Source organism: Peromyscus eremicus, chromosome 1 (genome assembly GCF_949786415.1).
Source record: "Peromyscus eremicus chromosome 1, PerEre_H2_v1, whole genome shotgun sequence".
NCBI lineage: Eukaryota > Metazoa > Chordata > Mammalia > Rodentia > Cricetidae > Peromyscus > Peromyscus eremicus.
In genome coordinates, this window is record NC_081416.1 from 192,251,296 (window position 1) to 192,267,919 (window position 16,624).

Genomic DNA, 16,624 nt, shown 5'->3' on the forward strand with positions numbered 1-16,624 from the left:
CCCATTCTCACCTTCTCCAGGGCAAGGACTCTCCTGGGGATTCAACTCAGCCTGGTAGATTCAGTCCAGGCAGGTCCAGTCCCCTCCTCCCTTGACCCAGGCTGAGCAAAGTGTCCCAGCATAGGCCCCAGCCTCCAAAAAGCCAGCTCATGCACTAAGGACAGGACCCGGTCCCACTGCCTGGGGGCCTCCCAAACAGTTCAAGCTAATTGACTGTCTCACTTATCCAGAGGGCCTGCTCCAGTTCCATGGGGGCTCCTCAGCTATTGGATCATAGTTTATGTGTTTCCACTAGTTTGGCTATTTGTCCCTGTGATTTTTCCAATCATGGTCTCAACATCTCTCTCTCATACAATCCCTCCTCTCTCTTGCCGATTGGACTCCCAGAGCTCCACCTGGGGCCTGGCCATGGATCTCTGCATCTGCTTCCATCAATCATTGGATGGGGTTTCTAGCACGACAGTTAGGGTGTTTGGCTGTCCCATCACCAGAGTAGGTCAGTTAAGGCTTTCTCTCGACCATTGCCAGTAGTCTATTATGGAGGTATCTTTGTGGATTTCTGGGGACCTCTCTAGCACTTTGCTTCTTGCTATTCTCATGGGGTTTTGATGTATCATGGTATCTCTTTCCTTGCTCTCCCTCTCTGTTCCTGATCCAGCTGGGACCTCCCTCTCCCCTAAGTACTCTTTCCCCCAATCCTTGCCCTTCATTACCACCTCCCCCACATCTGGTGATGCTGTATTGCTCTTCATGTTATTGTATGTACTTCTGCCTTGACGTCTGCCCTTCTCCTCATCTAATAGATATAAGAGGTGCCTGTGTCTGAGCGAGTTGCTGTTGGTCCACTCTGTGTTTGTTGTGTCTGTGTCTCGGGGGGCCCTTCTGGGTCTAATCTTAGCTCTTGGTCCGATTGGAACAGGCAGCTTCTGTGTCTCAATGAACTGCTCTTGGGTCAACCCAAGCTAGTTGATTCTGTGACTCACGGATACGTTCTTGGTCTTATCAGGGCTCTTGGTCCAGTCAGAGCTGACAGATTCGGCATTTCAGGAAGCCTCTCTTGGCCCAATGAGAGGTGGCAGATTCTGCTTCTCAGAAAGCCACTCTTGGTCTAATCAGGGCTGACAGATTCCCTGTCCCCTGAGTTTACTCTTGGTCCTATGACAGATCTTCATCCAATGAGAGCTCTCTCTTTCTCTGGGCCAGATGGGAGCTCTATGGGCCAGGGGGGAGCTCTCTGGGCCAGATGGGAGCTCTCCTCTTACATTTTCAAAGTGGATTTCAGTGCATGTGAGTGCTGTCAATGCACTTCTGATTGCATTTACATTGTTGTACAGGATGGCATTGAATAAACATCAGTCAATCACTGTACTGCTAAAGTACAAGCTTGTATTAATTTGCCTTCATATCAACCATTGGATGTAGGTTCTGTGTCTCAATGAGCATTACCTGTGAAGGCTCATGTAGTCTGTAAAAGCTAGGTTTTCTATAGGAAGGTGTACATCTGTTATACAAACTCTCAGCCTCTCATTTGGGAAATTGTGTGGAGTAATGCGAACATCATAGACAGGATTCTTGTTTCAGCTACATGCTTACCAAGAGCTAGTGTTTCCAATGACTTCTGCTTCACATTTCTACTGCTGAGTGATGTATCAGGTAATAGATCAGATAGGAACACTGAACATTCTTCCCCCTATGTATTATTTGTAGAGTATTGCATCCTTCTAACTAATTTCTGTTGGAATCATTCCCCTGTTTTCTCTCCATTGTGTTAGATAACATTTCTTTAGGCAGAATGTGTCTACTGTCCTCATCTTAACTCTGCCCCAATATTGCTCCATGTGTATGTGTAGGGGGTAGAATTTAAAAGTTATCTGTTAATGTAACATTATCTAATTCATCATTTTCACCTAATGGTTAGTGCTAAATAACAAACCTGATTATCAAAGAAAAGAAAAATTCTCATTCTTGTTGTAATATTTCAATTTAAATTTTAATATTGATACGGGAAAGGCATTCACAATGAATTTCTTCCTTGTAGAAGAAGACAAGAGAAAATATTTTCTCCAGTATGAATGGACTTGTAATATTGAACATACTTTCATTTTGAACTCAATGATCATTGCTTCTACCAGGATCACTTTGCCCTATTCTCAGTGTTGACTTTGTGAGAAATATAATGAGAATTTGCTCCATAAATACATGCATTTGAATACTTCAGCAGTTCTCACTAATTGTTGTCTTTGGTGTTAAAATAACTATGAGAAGCAGTGTGGCCAAGATCATGTTGTGCTGACCACCTTGGGTTTTCAGTCTTCATCTAATGTGATTCTTGTGCATTTGTGACATGAGGTAAACAAGATCATCTTAACTATAAAAATACCTTTTTTTCCCCTCTGAGAAGTGACTGTTGGCACATTTTGAAGTAAATTTTGCTCAGTAATAAAATGGACCCCAAGAATTTGGCAATAGGAATGATATTCTTGATTCAGAATACAGTTGGAATTTTGGGAAATATCTCTCTTCTTGCCTACTGCCTAAGTATTTATTACAAGAAACACAAAGTAAAGCCCTTGGATTTAATTCTCATGCATCTGGCCATGGTTAACATTTTGATCATTCTCTCTAAAGGAATAGGCAGCACAATGACCACTTTTGTGTTGAAACTTTTCTTCAATGATTGGAGCTACCAACTTTTTATGTATGTTCTAAGGGTTTTCAGGAGCATGTCCATTGCCACCATCTGTCTCTTGAGTGTCTTCCAGGCCATCATGATCAACCCTAGGAACTCCTTTTGGAAGAATCTTAGAGTCAAATCTCCCAAGGACATTGGTGTCTACATTTCTCTCTGCTGGTTCTTGTACATCATGGTAAACGTTCTTTTCCCTTTGTATATGTCCATAAAATTAAGAAGGAAAAACACAACAAAAGAGACAGATTTTAAATACTATACTGTTGTAGGTCATGACAATATCACAGTCTACTTATATATAGCATTTTTTGTGTTTCCTGAACTTGTGTGTTCTGTCCTTATCACTTGGTCCAGCAGCTCAATGATTGTCATTTTGTATAGGCACAGACAGCAAGTTCAATACATCCGCAGCACTTATGCTTTCCACAGAAACTCTCCTGAGTCCAGAGCCACCCAAAACATCCTTGTTCTAGTGTTCACCTTTCTGGCTTTTTATACCCTCTCTACTATTGCACATGGTTGCAGTGCTCTATTGTCTCATCAAAATTGGTGGCCAATGACAATCACAAACATTATAACTTTGTGTTTTCCCTCTTTGAGTCCCTTTTTACTTATGAGTCAGTCATCCCCTCTCTCCAGACTTTGCTTTTATGGATAAAAGATACAGAATCCTCTAATATTTTTATAACGATATAAATTGCATGCTTTTTCAGTATCCAATTTTTGAAAAAGGAAACAATACAAAAATTCTATGGGGGAAATATTTGTATTAGGTAAACTGTAAGAATCTTTCAAGTGTCTTCCACTGGTGGACCTTTCATTCAAATCTAACAAATCCCTTGGTATCCTGGGTTTTATAGCCTTTATGTGACACATTTCATAGCCTCTTTTTGGTCCAGGCTGCCTTGGAGGATAAGTGCTTAATATGTTTTCAACAAATTACCACCACTTTTGATATCAAATGGACAGATACATAATATCCTGGATGCTCTGTAGATATATTTTTGGTTCAATGGAAGATAAACTCCACAGGCACAAGACTCTGCAACCACAGGTACTATTTAAGCCATAAAATTTCAAAACAGAAAGCCTCGGTCAGTTCACATCTGACACAGATTACAGTGCCCCGATCTCTTGTTATGGGAAAGCTCCTGGTCACCTTGCCTGAAGCTGCTCCAGAGGTACAAACCACAGTCTGCCATGAGCCAGGTCATACCTATACTACACCACTTATTCAAGTCAGAATAGTACCTCTCATTGGTCTAAATAAAAACATGTATTTGAGAAAGAGTGATTGGAGATTTATAATAATAGTGCAAGAAATCTATGCTACTCTTCTATGCATGCCACAATCTATTCAGCACTCTTTATAGCTTTATCAGGAACTTTTTCTCCTATGTTCCTCCACCCACAATTATGTGATATTCCATTCACTGAAAGATGCTGCCTCATTTTGATATTCATTCTGGCTAGAAAAGGCTGAGCTGGTTGCATAAAGATCAGACAAGTTCTTGGAGTTTCTAGCAGCATCCCAGGTTCTCAGCAATGTAGTGACAACATCAGTAATTGCCTGAAGTTTGGTGATGCTAAGAAGAGAGTTATCATGAGCAGCAGGTACTTGAGACATTGGAGGAAGACATTGCAAAAATGAGATTGTTCATGAGTTACTCTGAAATTTTCAGAGTTCTGAAAACAGTTAGGAGCCGAGAGTTTAACCTGCAAAGACTCAGTCATGATCAACTCTTCTAACTATGTCCTATTTTTGATGTTTCTATTACATCCTAAAACAGTGGCACCCCAGCAATTGAGACATTTGTTTGTTGGTGAAATCTCATTCTGTATCAGTTTAAGAAATGGGTCCTAGGAGGATGAGATGGACTTTCAAAGGAAGATAAATGAACAACAACAGAGTGAAGCAGGGTAAGATAGAGGGCCTTTGTGGGTTAAATATCACATAAATTTGCAGATGTTCTGTTCAGTAGTAGGTGTTTATAGGGCTTTCATAGAATATTGAAAAATGTCTGAAAAATGAATGCTTTTTCCTTTAGGGTTGTTTGGCATAGATAAACAGGAATCATCCTAAAATACTTCATTGCATGCTGATGCAGAACAGGGAAATGGGATATATAAATGAGAGATAATGGAGGTTCCACTTATGTCTGAGGATGACAAGGATCAGGTCTAAGATTTTTGGAATGAATAAAGCAGTTGCATCAGAAGTATCATAAGATGGATGTGTAAGCAAATTAGGCAATAATGTCTGCTATGAGGTAAGTGATGATGGGTGGCAGGAAAATCATAAAGTCAGTGGGTATAGCAATGACATAGAAACATAAAAAAAATATTTCATATCATTAGCCAGCAGAGAAATACAAATTAACATTACTTTGAGATTTCATCTTAACCCTGTCTTAATGACCTAGATTATTGAAACAAGTGACCACAGATGCTGGGGAGGATCTCCAAAAGGGAGATATTTCTTCGGTATGTTCAGTGTACAAACTATTTCAGCCATTATAGAAAACAGTGTGGATGTTTTTTGAGTCTTGATGATCTTTTAATTGGAAAAAAACCCAGAGCTAAATATCACTGTGAAAGCTGAAAGATCAGAGAAGCAGAACAGGTAGCCACTAGTTCCTACCTCTATGAAATCCTCAGCATGAAGAGAGTGAGTTCCTGTTTCCTCATGTCCTATATACCTTTTTTTCTGCCCAGATATAACTTCCTGGGATTATAGGCATGTGTGCTCCCCAGTACTGGGATTAAATGTGTATGCCACCACTGTCTGGCTCTGTTTCCAGTGTGGCCTTGAACTCACAGAGATGCAGACAGATCTCTGCCTCTTGAGTTATAGGATTAAGAGTGTGTGCCACTACCGCCTGATGTCTATGTCTAATCTAGTAGCTGGCTCTGTCATCTGATCCTCAGACAATTTTACTGGGGTACACAATATATTACCACGTATGGATGTTCCTCAAAAGGCTAGAAATACATCCACCACATGATCTAGCCATGCCACTTTTGGCCATAAGGCCAAAGGACACACTATCTTACTACATGAATGTTCATTAATACTTTACTGACCATATTGCAGAAGTGTGGGCAACCTAGTATTTCATAGCTGATGAATAGATAATTAAAATGTCATACATTTGCAAAATGGAATATTATATTCCCACTAAGACAAAGTATGAAATTTGCTAAAAATGAATGGAGACAGAAGCTGTCACTCTGATTGGAGTAACTAAGATTCAGAAGTAAGATCATAGCATGCTTTCCCCCCATATCTGGATGTTAGCTTTGAATCTCCATGTGTGTATTTTTCTGGACTCATTTATTTGTTTCTGTCTTTCTTTTTTTTTTCAAACTCACAAAATCCAGGGTCATCTGGAAAAAGGGATGTCATCCTACTGACATGTAGTGAAATGGACATTTTTGTGATTAATGATTGCTGTGGGAGGGGACAAAACAGAGTTGGTGTGATGATATCTCTGGGCAGGTGGTCCTGGGCTTGGAAAAAAGCAGGCTGAGGAAGACATTGGGAGCAAGCACTAAACAGCATTTCTTCAATGGCTTCTGCTTCACTTCCTACCTAAGGTTCTAGCGTTGAGTTCCTGCCTTCATGTTCCTCAGTGATGGACAGCAACCTGGAAATACAGGATGAAATAGACATTTCCTTCCCAAGGTGCTTTTGGTTATGATCTTTATCATAGCAATAGAAACCTATCCAATACATAATTTTTTACCATGTTCATTAGATATAACTTTGATAGACTTACTCATGTTGTTTTCTGGAGTATTCTGCAGCCTTAAGTTACAAACTTTTAACTTTTTACAGAGTTAAAAGCCTTTGAGTGGTTAGAGCTTATGGGCTGCTCTGTGGGAGCTTGTAAAATAAGAACTGCAAAGAAATTTCAGACAACGTAGGCCAGGATTGTGAAGTTTCAGAGGTAAGCAATGACTGTACAATAGGAGCTTGTGCTTGTGTAATTCTTTTAAAATTAAGAGTTCTGTTAGCCAGTGTCTCTCCCATCACATGGTACATAAAGTTTCTACACTAGTGCACTTTATGAGACTTTTAAAAAGCCTTTAGTGTAAGTTATCCCTCCCTCTATTCCCCACACTATTTTGCTCTCCTATGTCCCTCCATATCCAGTTTTCCTACTCTAATTTCCTTATAAGACTATACCCTATTTTTACTTCTTTGTAAGACTCATTGCTCCTCCTTAGACTCTTACCTGGTATCTAAGCCCTGTAGGTAGTCTAAATGTAACACTCATATCTAAAGCTTAAAAGCTAACACCCACAAAAATCGAAAACATGTTATACTTGTCTTTCAGTGTGATTGTTTCCAGTTCTATTCATATGCCTGAATTTTTTTATTTATATGAATAGTGGAATATCCCATGGTGTAAATGTACCACCTTTTCATCATTCATTCATTGATTTGTAGATATCTAGGTTTCCATATAATATGGCTATTAAGCATAGAAAAACAATGAAAGTAGATTACCATTTATGACTGTAGTAAGATGTGGGAAGCTTTGAGTATATGGCCAAGAGTCCTATGACTTGATCTTATGGTAGCTCAATTTTCAGCTTCTTGAGGAAGCTCCACATTGATTTCTACAGTGGTTGTAACAGTTTGCATGGCCAATAGCAATGGATAAACATCCCACTTTCCACAAATCATCACCAGTGTCAGTTTAAAATAAATTGTATGGACACAGGATATATTGGCACACTGCTTTTGAGCCTTAACTGCCTTTCCTGTCTCAGACTTAAAACATCATACCTGAATATACTGGGAATGACACAGGAGGATAAGTTAAACACTATCAGAACAGCAGGCTATAACAAACAAATAAAAATAGACTGCTTCAAGGAGACCCCATCATCACTGAAGTCTCACAAATCCTTTTGAGGCATAGCTTTAGAAACATGCAGCCCATTGCTTAGTTGGGAAATTGAAAAACAATGAACCAGACTGGCTGCCTGTAGAGAGCCGTGCACGGCCGCACCGCAAAGTTGGTGCCGGCGTCCAGCTTCCGCCTTCCTGATGGCAGGTGCTCCTTAATTGGCTAAGGCTAGGATCTGGCTTGCTTCTGCGCACCTGGACCTAATCTGGATTGCTTGCGTATGTCTGACCCTAGCGGCATTGTCCACGTGGCACCATGGGGTTGATTGCCCAGTGGTTATAAAGGGGAGGGGCTGGCTTTCCTGAGAGAGAGAGAGGGAGAGAGAGAGAGAGAGAGAGAGAGAGAGAGAGAGAGAGAGAGAGAGAGTAAGAGTGAGTGTGAGTGTGAGTGTGAGAGTGAGAGTGAGAGTGAGAGTGAGAGTGAGAGTGAGAGTGAGAGTGAGAGTGAGAGAAGAAGAAGATGGCTTTCCCCGGGGTCAGAAGATTGTTCAAGGTTCCTGAATAAACTGCTTGGAGAAGAGCCTGGCATTGCGTCTTCCTTGCTGGTCGAGGCGGACACGAACAAGTGGTGGCCCGTACGGGGACCCTTAAGGCTCAGAACTCTTCGCAGTCAGGGCAGTGCACTGGTAAGTCCCCAGGTAAGGTGGGGATCCGTGACAAAAGCGGACAGGAAAATTAAAAGGAAACGTAGAGCCGCGATAAAAGCAGACGGGAAAATTAAAGAAAGTGAAAGCAGGTGAAGGAAAAAGTGCTGCTAGTATCATGGGCACAACTTCTTCGCACCCAATTTTTCTGGCTCTTAACGAGCTGCTCCTTTCAAAGAAATTAAAGATTAAGAAGAGTAACCCGGAGGTTTGAAGACAGGTTAGAACTGAAATGCAGCTAGCTCGCCCAGTGTTTCTCAATGCCCAGACTCAACAGAGATACCATGAACCTTTGGATTTTAAGGTCATCAAGTCTCTGGTGGAATCTGTCTGGGTTGAAAATAAGATATGTGAGTTTGTAGAAATTCTGTCTTGTTAAATCTGTGTTAAGAAATCTTTAGGTGTTTGCTAAGTTAAATATATGCTAATGGTAACCCTATATAAGTTTGTAAGATAGATCCATATAGTTCCTTTAAGAGTATAAGCTTGCAAGAAGTATCTAAGGTAGTCTTAAGACATGTAGTAATAAGCTTGTAAGGAGTAAAGGTGTTAGTTGTAAATGTAAGTTTAAATAAGATGTTAGTTGTAAATGTAAGTTTAAATAAGAAATATAAGAAGTATATAAGAAATATAAGAAGTATATAAGAAGTAATAAGAAATATATTTGCTAAAGTAGTTCTATAGTTTCATTAAAGAGTATAAATAAGTAGATGTTAATATGTTATATGTGAGTTTGTAAAAATGTGTAAATGTTGAGTGTGAGTTTAGGCTTAAGCACATGTTATATGTGGGTTTGTGAAAAGGTGTAAATGTTGATTGTGAATCTAAGCTTAATGTATGTAGTGAAAGAACCTGAGACATACAGAAGTTAGTGTCCTAGAAGACTGCAAAGCAGGCAGTCTGAGCGGTTTTCAAAAGCTCCAAAAGCCGCTAAGAATGGCGGACGCCAGAATCAGCACAACAAGACATCCGCAGCTGAGATCTGTGGAAAATCAATGCAACACAGAAAAACCTGAGCTAACAGCGAAAATGGTGTGGTTTAAAATTACTGACTCCGCAGATGGGAGTACAATTAGTGGAGTCTGATTTTAAAGGCCCTTTGAAGCCAGGCACAGTGGGTTTATTGATAGGAAGATCCTCCACCACCATAAGAGGTCTTAATCCATACAGCCCTATGAAGGGCATAGTGAAGTGGAAAGATATCCTCACGGGTACCTGGCATGGCCCCAATCCTGTGCTGACATGGGCGGGAGGTTCTGTTTGTGTTTTCCCACAGGACCGGCTAGACCCTATCTGGGTACCTGAACGATTAGTGCGATGGGCCCCTCAGATGGAGAGACGTGATGACACCCCGGAAGCTGATGGGCCTGATCCTGATAGCCCTGATTCTGACAAACATGCCAGCGGGAGCAGCTGATGATCGACTACTCTGGGCTCTTATAAAAGCCTGGCCATACCCTTTATCACCTTTTTAAAGGAGTGGGCGGGATTAGGTGCCCTGGCAGGCCTACTGGTACTTGTCTCCCTGATGTGCCTGTGGTGCATTGTTTGTTTAAGGGTTTCTCAGCAACGCAATGCAGCCATGATTATCCAAGCCTTTACAGCCATAGAAGCTGGACAGTCTCCCCAGGCCTGGCTGGCCGCATTAAAAACTTGATCGCGCAGGATGCGAGGCCAGTGCACTGCACTTGGGTCTAGCTGCATTGCGAAACCCAAGAAGAGCAAGTCTAATTGCATGTGGGTTGATGCCCTAATTCCCACCTCTGCAAAAAAGGGTATCGGACGGGTCAAGTGTTCTCTGGGTGGATGACACCTGGACTAACACCAGTACAATGTCCAAGTTGTATTTTGGCAGAGATTAGACCTCTGCTCTTGCCTGCTGCTTAAAACAATAAAGGGGGAACTGTAGAGAGCCATGCATGGCCGCGCCGCAAAGTTGGTGCCGGCGTCCGGCTTCTGCCTTCCTGATGGCAGGTGCTCCTTAATTGGCTAAGGCTAGGATCTGGCTTGCTTCTGCGCACCTGGACCTAATCTGGCTTGCTTGCATATGTCTGACCCTAGCGGCATTGTCCACGTGGCACCACGGGGTTGATTGCCCAGTGGCTATAAAGGGCGGGGGCTGGCTTTCCTGAGAGAGAGAGAGAGAGAGAGAGAGAGAGAGAGAGAGAGAGAGAGAGAGAGAGAGGAAGAAGAAGAAGAAGAAGAAGAAGAAGAAGAAGAAGAAGAAGAAGAAGAAGAAGAAGAAGAAGAAGAAGAAGAAGGCGGCTTTCCCCGGGGTCAGAAGATTGTTCAAGGTTCCTGAATAAACTGCTTGGAGAAGAGCCTGGCGTTGCGTCTTCCTTGCTGGTCGAGGCGGACGTGACAGCTGCCATTGTCCTAGTTCAACCCTGTGGCTAACCCTTGACAACACCTTCTGAAGTTGGTACTGGTGTCCCTTTCCCAATAGATCTTTAACCTTACATGAGTATGTTAGACCTCAGACGCTGCTATTTGCTACCAAGGGCTACAACATCTTCCCCAAGGTGTGGGTCTTTCTGGTTTGAAAGGGAAGATGGCAAACTGTGTTTGCTGGCTTTCACTAAGAGCATCCAATACCATAGATAAAGCATAGGGTTCAGGCAGGCATGTGGGCTGTAGCCTCCACACTGGGTGTACAGGGCTAAGGGCACCCAGAAGTATGGTTTCGTTCAGATGTACTGAGAAATACTAGAAGAGATCCACAAATCCATAGGTCATTTTGGTAAGATTAGCCATTTTTAAAGTACTTCTTTTTATGGCCTAGCTGCAGTTTATGTGAATAATGGGCCATTATTGTGAGCTCCAACTTTAAATAAGATGTTATAGACTAGGTTAATTTGAATCTCTTATTTCTTCCCAGACTGGCTTCTGAATTATCTACCAACTAGCTTGATAAACTGTAGTGGTCCTTTTGAAATCCCCAAGGACTAGTCAAGTAACCTACATGTCAACTATATCTACTTGTTGCCTAACTACATTAGCCATTTGAAATATTCTGTGTCCTATATTTATGATTAATTGTCAACTTGAGTGCCGAACTTGTAAAAAATAATGTTTTTATGTATTCTTTGAAAATTTCTTACATGCATACAATATGTCTTGTCTATATTCATCTCTCCATTCTTCCCAGAATGTCTTGCAACATGATTACAAATAAGGGATTTTCATCAAATTATGATAAATTGTTTTGAGCATTTTTATTACATTACAGTGACTAGAAAAAAATGGGTTTATTTGGTGATGTACTGAATGGACTGTTTCTAGCAGCAAGCTGAGCCTTTCTTGGCACAACCTCAACAAACAGGTATCCAGGAAAATAAAAACCCTGATCTTTCACCACTCAGTACTCCATCTGTAGAAAGCAGATGCCAGGCTAGAATTTTAGGAGATGCTGGACAACCTAGTGTAACAGGTTCTTGCTGATGACCGTGCCCAGTACAGTTAGGCAGACATGTGAGCATGGGGGTTCATAGATCTGATGTAGACATTGTGATCAGAGTAACCTTCCTTATTTTCTGTCATCCAACTCCTGTGATCTTTAGAAATCCAGACACCCCAACATCCCTGACTTCCACACAGACCTTCTAGTCTATGATGTACACTCCATCATGTTGTCCTTCTGGGATGTATTTTAGTTCAATCCCTCCAGTCAATTACCTTAATGCAAATTTTAATTGGCCTATCCATACTCTGTACCTCCCCTCAGCCTAGATAAATTATCCCACCCACTCTGTCCTCTTGATTTAAAAACCCTGAATATAATTTTGCTCAACTTTCAGTCATTTTCAATTGCTCATGACTTTAATGCCTGACTGAGTCCTTGACTCTTGATGCATAGCTCTATAGTTTCCGACATTTCCCCTGGCCTGTTTTAATCCTCTACTGCCTCTTGTTCTCCCTACTGCCCTTCATTTTCCTGTCCCTTTTTTATTCTCTCTATTTCTGAACATCCCAGCAAGCCTCATATCTTTACTAATACAGTTTAAAGATCAAATATCCTCTCCACAGGCTCAAGTTTTTGACCCTGAATACCAAGTCGATGCCACCTTGTGCAGAGATCTTAGGAACTGCGGAGATGGGAGCTAACTTGAGGCAATGGGGTATGAATCAGGGGTGTGTTCTTGAAGGTAGATCCTGGCTTTTAACACATGAAAACTCCCTTAAAACATGGTAAAATGAGACTCATCCGACCTAGTAGAGAAGGCTTTCAGATAAACCCCAAACCATGAGGAACAGCCTGTTGATCTGGCATTAAGTCATAAACTGGTACAAACAAATTATATATCTCCATTCATATGCCTGCACACACATGGCTTCCAATCCATACTCGTGGCCTCCAAGTCTTATTCATAGCCCAATTATAAGCTTTACATAAAAACCCATCACAATGCTAATAAAGGTCAGTCTTGTTGATCAAAACTTTTTTCTCATAGACAGTATACAGGACAGCTATGACAAGATGCATAGAAGCTGTTGCAGTCTGCAAGAACAGCAGCAGGATGGGTTATTAGAAGGTATGGCTGAAGAGAAACTTCTCACAGTTCCTCTGGCTGGGACAGTTATGCCCAGATAAAGGCCTCCTGAAGGGAATTTATGAGGCTTCATCAGCAGTCATAATGGCCATATGCTTTGAAGCTTGACTGAAGTTTTTCCAAGATTTTATGAAATCATTAAGGTATCAATGATACCACAATGACTGTCCCTATAGTATACAAAGGTCTGGTTTCTTAATTTTTTCTTTATTTCTCCTTCCTTCCTTCCTTCCTTCCTTCCTTCCTTCCTTCCTTTCTTTCTTTCTTTCTTCCTTTCTTTCTTTCTTTTTATTTTGACAGCTTGTCAGTGCTGAGAGTCACAAGGAAACAATCTGACAGAATAGGTTAATCACCATGAAGTTATCAAAATAACACAAATGTTTCTCATCTTATTAAAAGGTTTCAACTCCCATTCCAATACTCTAGAGCCATTTACCTTTCTCTGGTCTTCTGTTATTTCATCTGGATGTCTTCTCATCACACTGTTGATTTTATCCCATGCTTTTAGTGGTGCTTTGATTGCCTTTAAAAATGGGGGAATAATACACATTTCATTGCTGTGGTTTTCCTCTGTTGTAGTTTTGTTTATCAAATATTTTGGTATGTCACAGATGTTCTCTTCTGCCTACAGAACCATGCAAATGATATCTGTGACAAGATTAAAAGCACAGTTTTCAGGGCCAGTGATGCTTAGCCCCAAGAATATATATGTCAGATCATCACCCTAAATAGAGTCCCATTAGGTTCTATACCATCCCAATCCACATCAGAATCCTTGGTATGTGTCTTGAACAATGGAGTCCAGTTTTAGGAGGAGAGAAGAATTCAATCGAACACATATCTCCTGGATCACATGATTATTATGTTTAAAATGAACCCATCATTCTTGACTGAAATCCAACCCTTATAGTGTGTGTTGTACTCACCTACCTCTCAGTCTTCTGAGGTGTGCATTCATTTTCTTTATCTCAAGGGCTTCAGTCTACATCCTCCTTATCTTCAGTTACGTCTACCAATGCTACTGGCCATCAACTATGTCTCCGTTCTCCTTGCCTTGAAACTATCCCCAAATAAATTATCATAGCTCTTAATAGTCTTTTATGTTTCAAATGACCAACAACCTCAGAACAACCATGATGCTGAATTTTCAGTCATTTTTAAAACCTTTGTGGAAATAATGAGTGTCCCTGCCTGTGAACCCTGATACACATTGCATGACCCTGTAGTTCCTGATTTTTACACTGGTCCCTTTAGCCTACCTATGTTCACCTGCCTCTCTGTTCATTTTATCCTTCTGTGAGCACTTATCATCCTTTTCCAAATCTATCATTTCTCAATGAGTCTCATTTGTTTCCTGATACAGTTTGGAGATGAAATAATCCCAGACTGACTCATTTTTCTTTAACCATTGGTTCCCAGTTGGTGGAATTATATAGGGAGTCTGTAGAAATTTGGCAGAGAGATAAAACAGGAAAGATTAAATATGGGGAATAGGCCCTTGCAAGAATAACCTGATTTTTTTTTTTTGGTTTTTCAAGACAGGGTTTCTCTGTGTAGCTTTGTGCCTTTCCTGAAACTCACTTTGTAGACCAGGCTAGCTTCGAATTCACAGAAATCCACCTGCCTCTGTTTCCCGAGTGCTGGGATTAAAGGCGTGTACCACCACTGCCCCGCCAAGAATAACCTGTTTCTTAATCCATTTCATCTCTGCCCTACTTCTCCAATAATCTTGTGTCACAGAATTGGCTCTTTGATGTGTCCCTCCTTTCAGTCTCAGATATGTGGTTATTCCCAGAAACTCTTCAATCTTTGCTGTTACTGACACTGCTCTTGCCACTGTGGCCAGAAGCTTGAGGTTCTTGTATGCTCAGGAGGAAATACTCAGCCTGTGTATTCATGGTCAACAGAATAAATAAAGCAAAATTTTAGGGAAATATTTTTAGGCAAAGAAGCTAAATAGCATCTATAAGAAGCAATTATTTGTCACACACCAATTGCTATTCTACCAATCACAGCCTTGCATATGTGTGTTCCTCATGCTACCAACTACAAACTTTATCTCAAGTTTTATATAAGAACTAATCTAAATACTCTCATAGGTTGATCCTTATTTTTGTTGATCAAAAATTATTGAGTGAGTCACATGGTAGGGACTTTTCTGCCTGCTGAACTATATAAAGGAAAACTGTGACAGAGTTCATATAAGTTGAGCACAGTTTGCAGGCAGGGTTATTAGGAGGTTATGGACGGAAGGACATTTATCCCACTGCTGCAGACTCATGAAAGGGAGCTCTATGGTTTCAACTGTAACCATTTTCGTAGTGTCCTTTGAAACTGGAGTAAGTTTCTCAAGTTTTCTGAAATTGTTCAAAGAATCCAGGATACCAAAATGACAGTCCCTCTTCTATAGGCATTGGGTCAATTTGAATGACAGCTAAAAAAAAATTGCCTAAAAAAATAATTCCCTAAAATTTTGCTTACTCAATGTACTGTGTTGACCAGGGCATTTTTTGGTAAGGTCTCAATCCAAAATTCAAAATCTTACAGCACCTTAATTTAGTTGAAGAAATGCTCAAATTTGCATAGCTTAAAGATCTCTCAATAACATAAACCTTATTGGTGTTCAATTCTTGATCTAAACCCTAGGAAGAGATGACATCCTCCTTTAGACTTATAGATCTCTTTTCTATACGTCATAGCAATTATTCCATGCTTTGAGTGGACTTTACCTGGGACTTTGAGTGACACTTTGTCTACTTTGTCCAGTTAACTCTGAGAATGAGGCATTGTTTCCTTATGGCTCAATTCTCTACCAGTTTACTATCTTTCCAGTCTCTGAAGCTCCAACTTAGCTCTCTTGTTCTACTGGTTCCCTTTTTATCCTGACATTGCATTTAAGCCATGTTCATTGCTCCCATCTCTAATATGATTATGCAGTTTGTCTCTTTTTTTTTCTTGCACACTTCAACTTAATGGGCATGACTCTGTTCTTCACCTCAAGCCTACTCTTCCCTGTTTCTTTGCACGACCTTCTCATTCTGATCTTTCACAGCTACCCTATCTCACTTTCCTAAACTTCACAGTGTTCAACCATTGTCAATGATTCTCCATGAACAGGAATATTTATACTAACCGATCCCTGAAAAGAACATATTTGCTATTGCAAAAATGAGAATCGTTTTCAGGAAATGTGCTCTGAAGATCTTCGAAGTCATTACTGGCCCACGAGTGTCTTCTAGATGTTGATTTTCTACAGTTTCTTTAATTGCAAAGATGTTGCTTTCAATGGCACCTCAGAGCAGAGATTTTATTGTAGGATTAGAATGAGGTAAATGGCAGAACATATTAGTGCCTTTAAGATCCATTGGGTGATCTCTGGAGGAATAAGTTGATCTCTACCCTGGTCATTAATGTAGGTTCAGGTAGAAGAAACCAGTGCACAGTACTGATACCATATTAAAGTCAAATAGGAACTGTTGTCATTTACCTGTGGTGATCTTCTGCTGATTGGAAAAATTATAAGAATAGTTGATACTTTCCTGTGCATAAAGAAGATAACATCACATTTTGTATCTACATAAGGGATTAGTTAAAAAAATTAAATAAAAAAGTTCTGAACAGCATTTCCTTCAGTAACTTATCTCACAAAACAGGACGTCTTTTTAAATAAATTTTTACTGCTTCTATTTACATTCCAGAATTCACGTTCCAAGCATGGATGCTTCCAGCCCTTTCTTCTGTGATCATTTTGTCCCCCATGCTGAAACACAGGGCATGAAAATGAAGTGTTTGCTGTGAAGAAGTTTTAATTAGGTTAAAAACA

General features: G+C 40.5%; 1 protein-coding gene across 1 annotated transcript; it reads left to right on the forward strand.

Moving 5' to 3' along the window:
* Positions 1–2,399: 2,399 nt before the first annotated feature.
* LOC131904017 (vomeronasal type-1 receptor 2-like) lies at positions 2,400–3,347 on the forward strand. The gene has a single exon (XM_059254930.1). It carries the CDS (start codon positions 2,445–2,447, stop codon positions 3,345–3,347), a length of 903 nt encoding a protein of 300 aa, XP_059110913.1. The 5' UTR covers positions 2,400–2,444.
* The last annotated feature ends 13,277 nt before the right edge of the window (positions 3,348–16,624 follow it).

Bases quoted from the DNA above. Each gene is read 5' to 3' on its own strand.
- LOC131904017 (XM_059254930.1), top strand. From the start codon at position 2,445: ATGGACCCCAAGAATTTGGCAATAGGAATGATATTCTTGATTCAGAAT.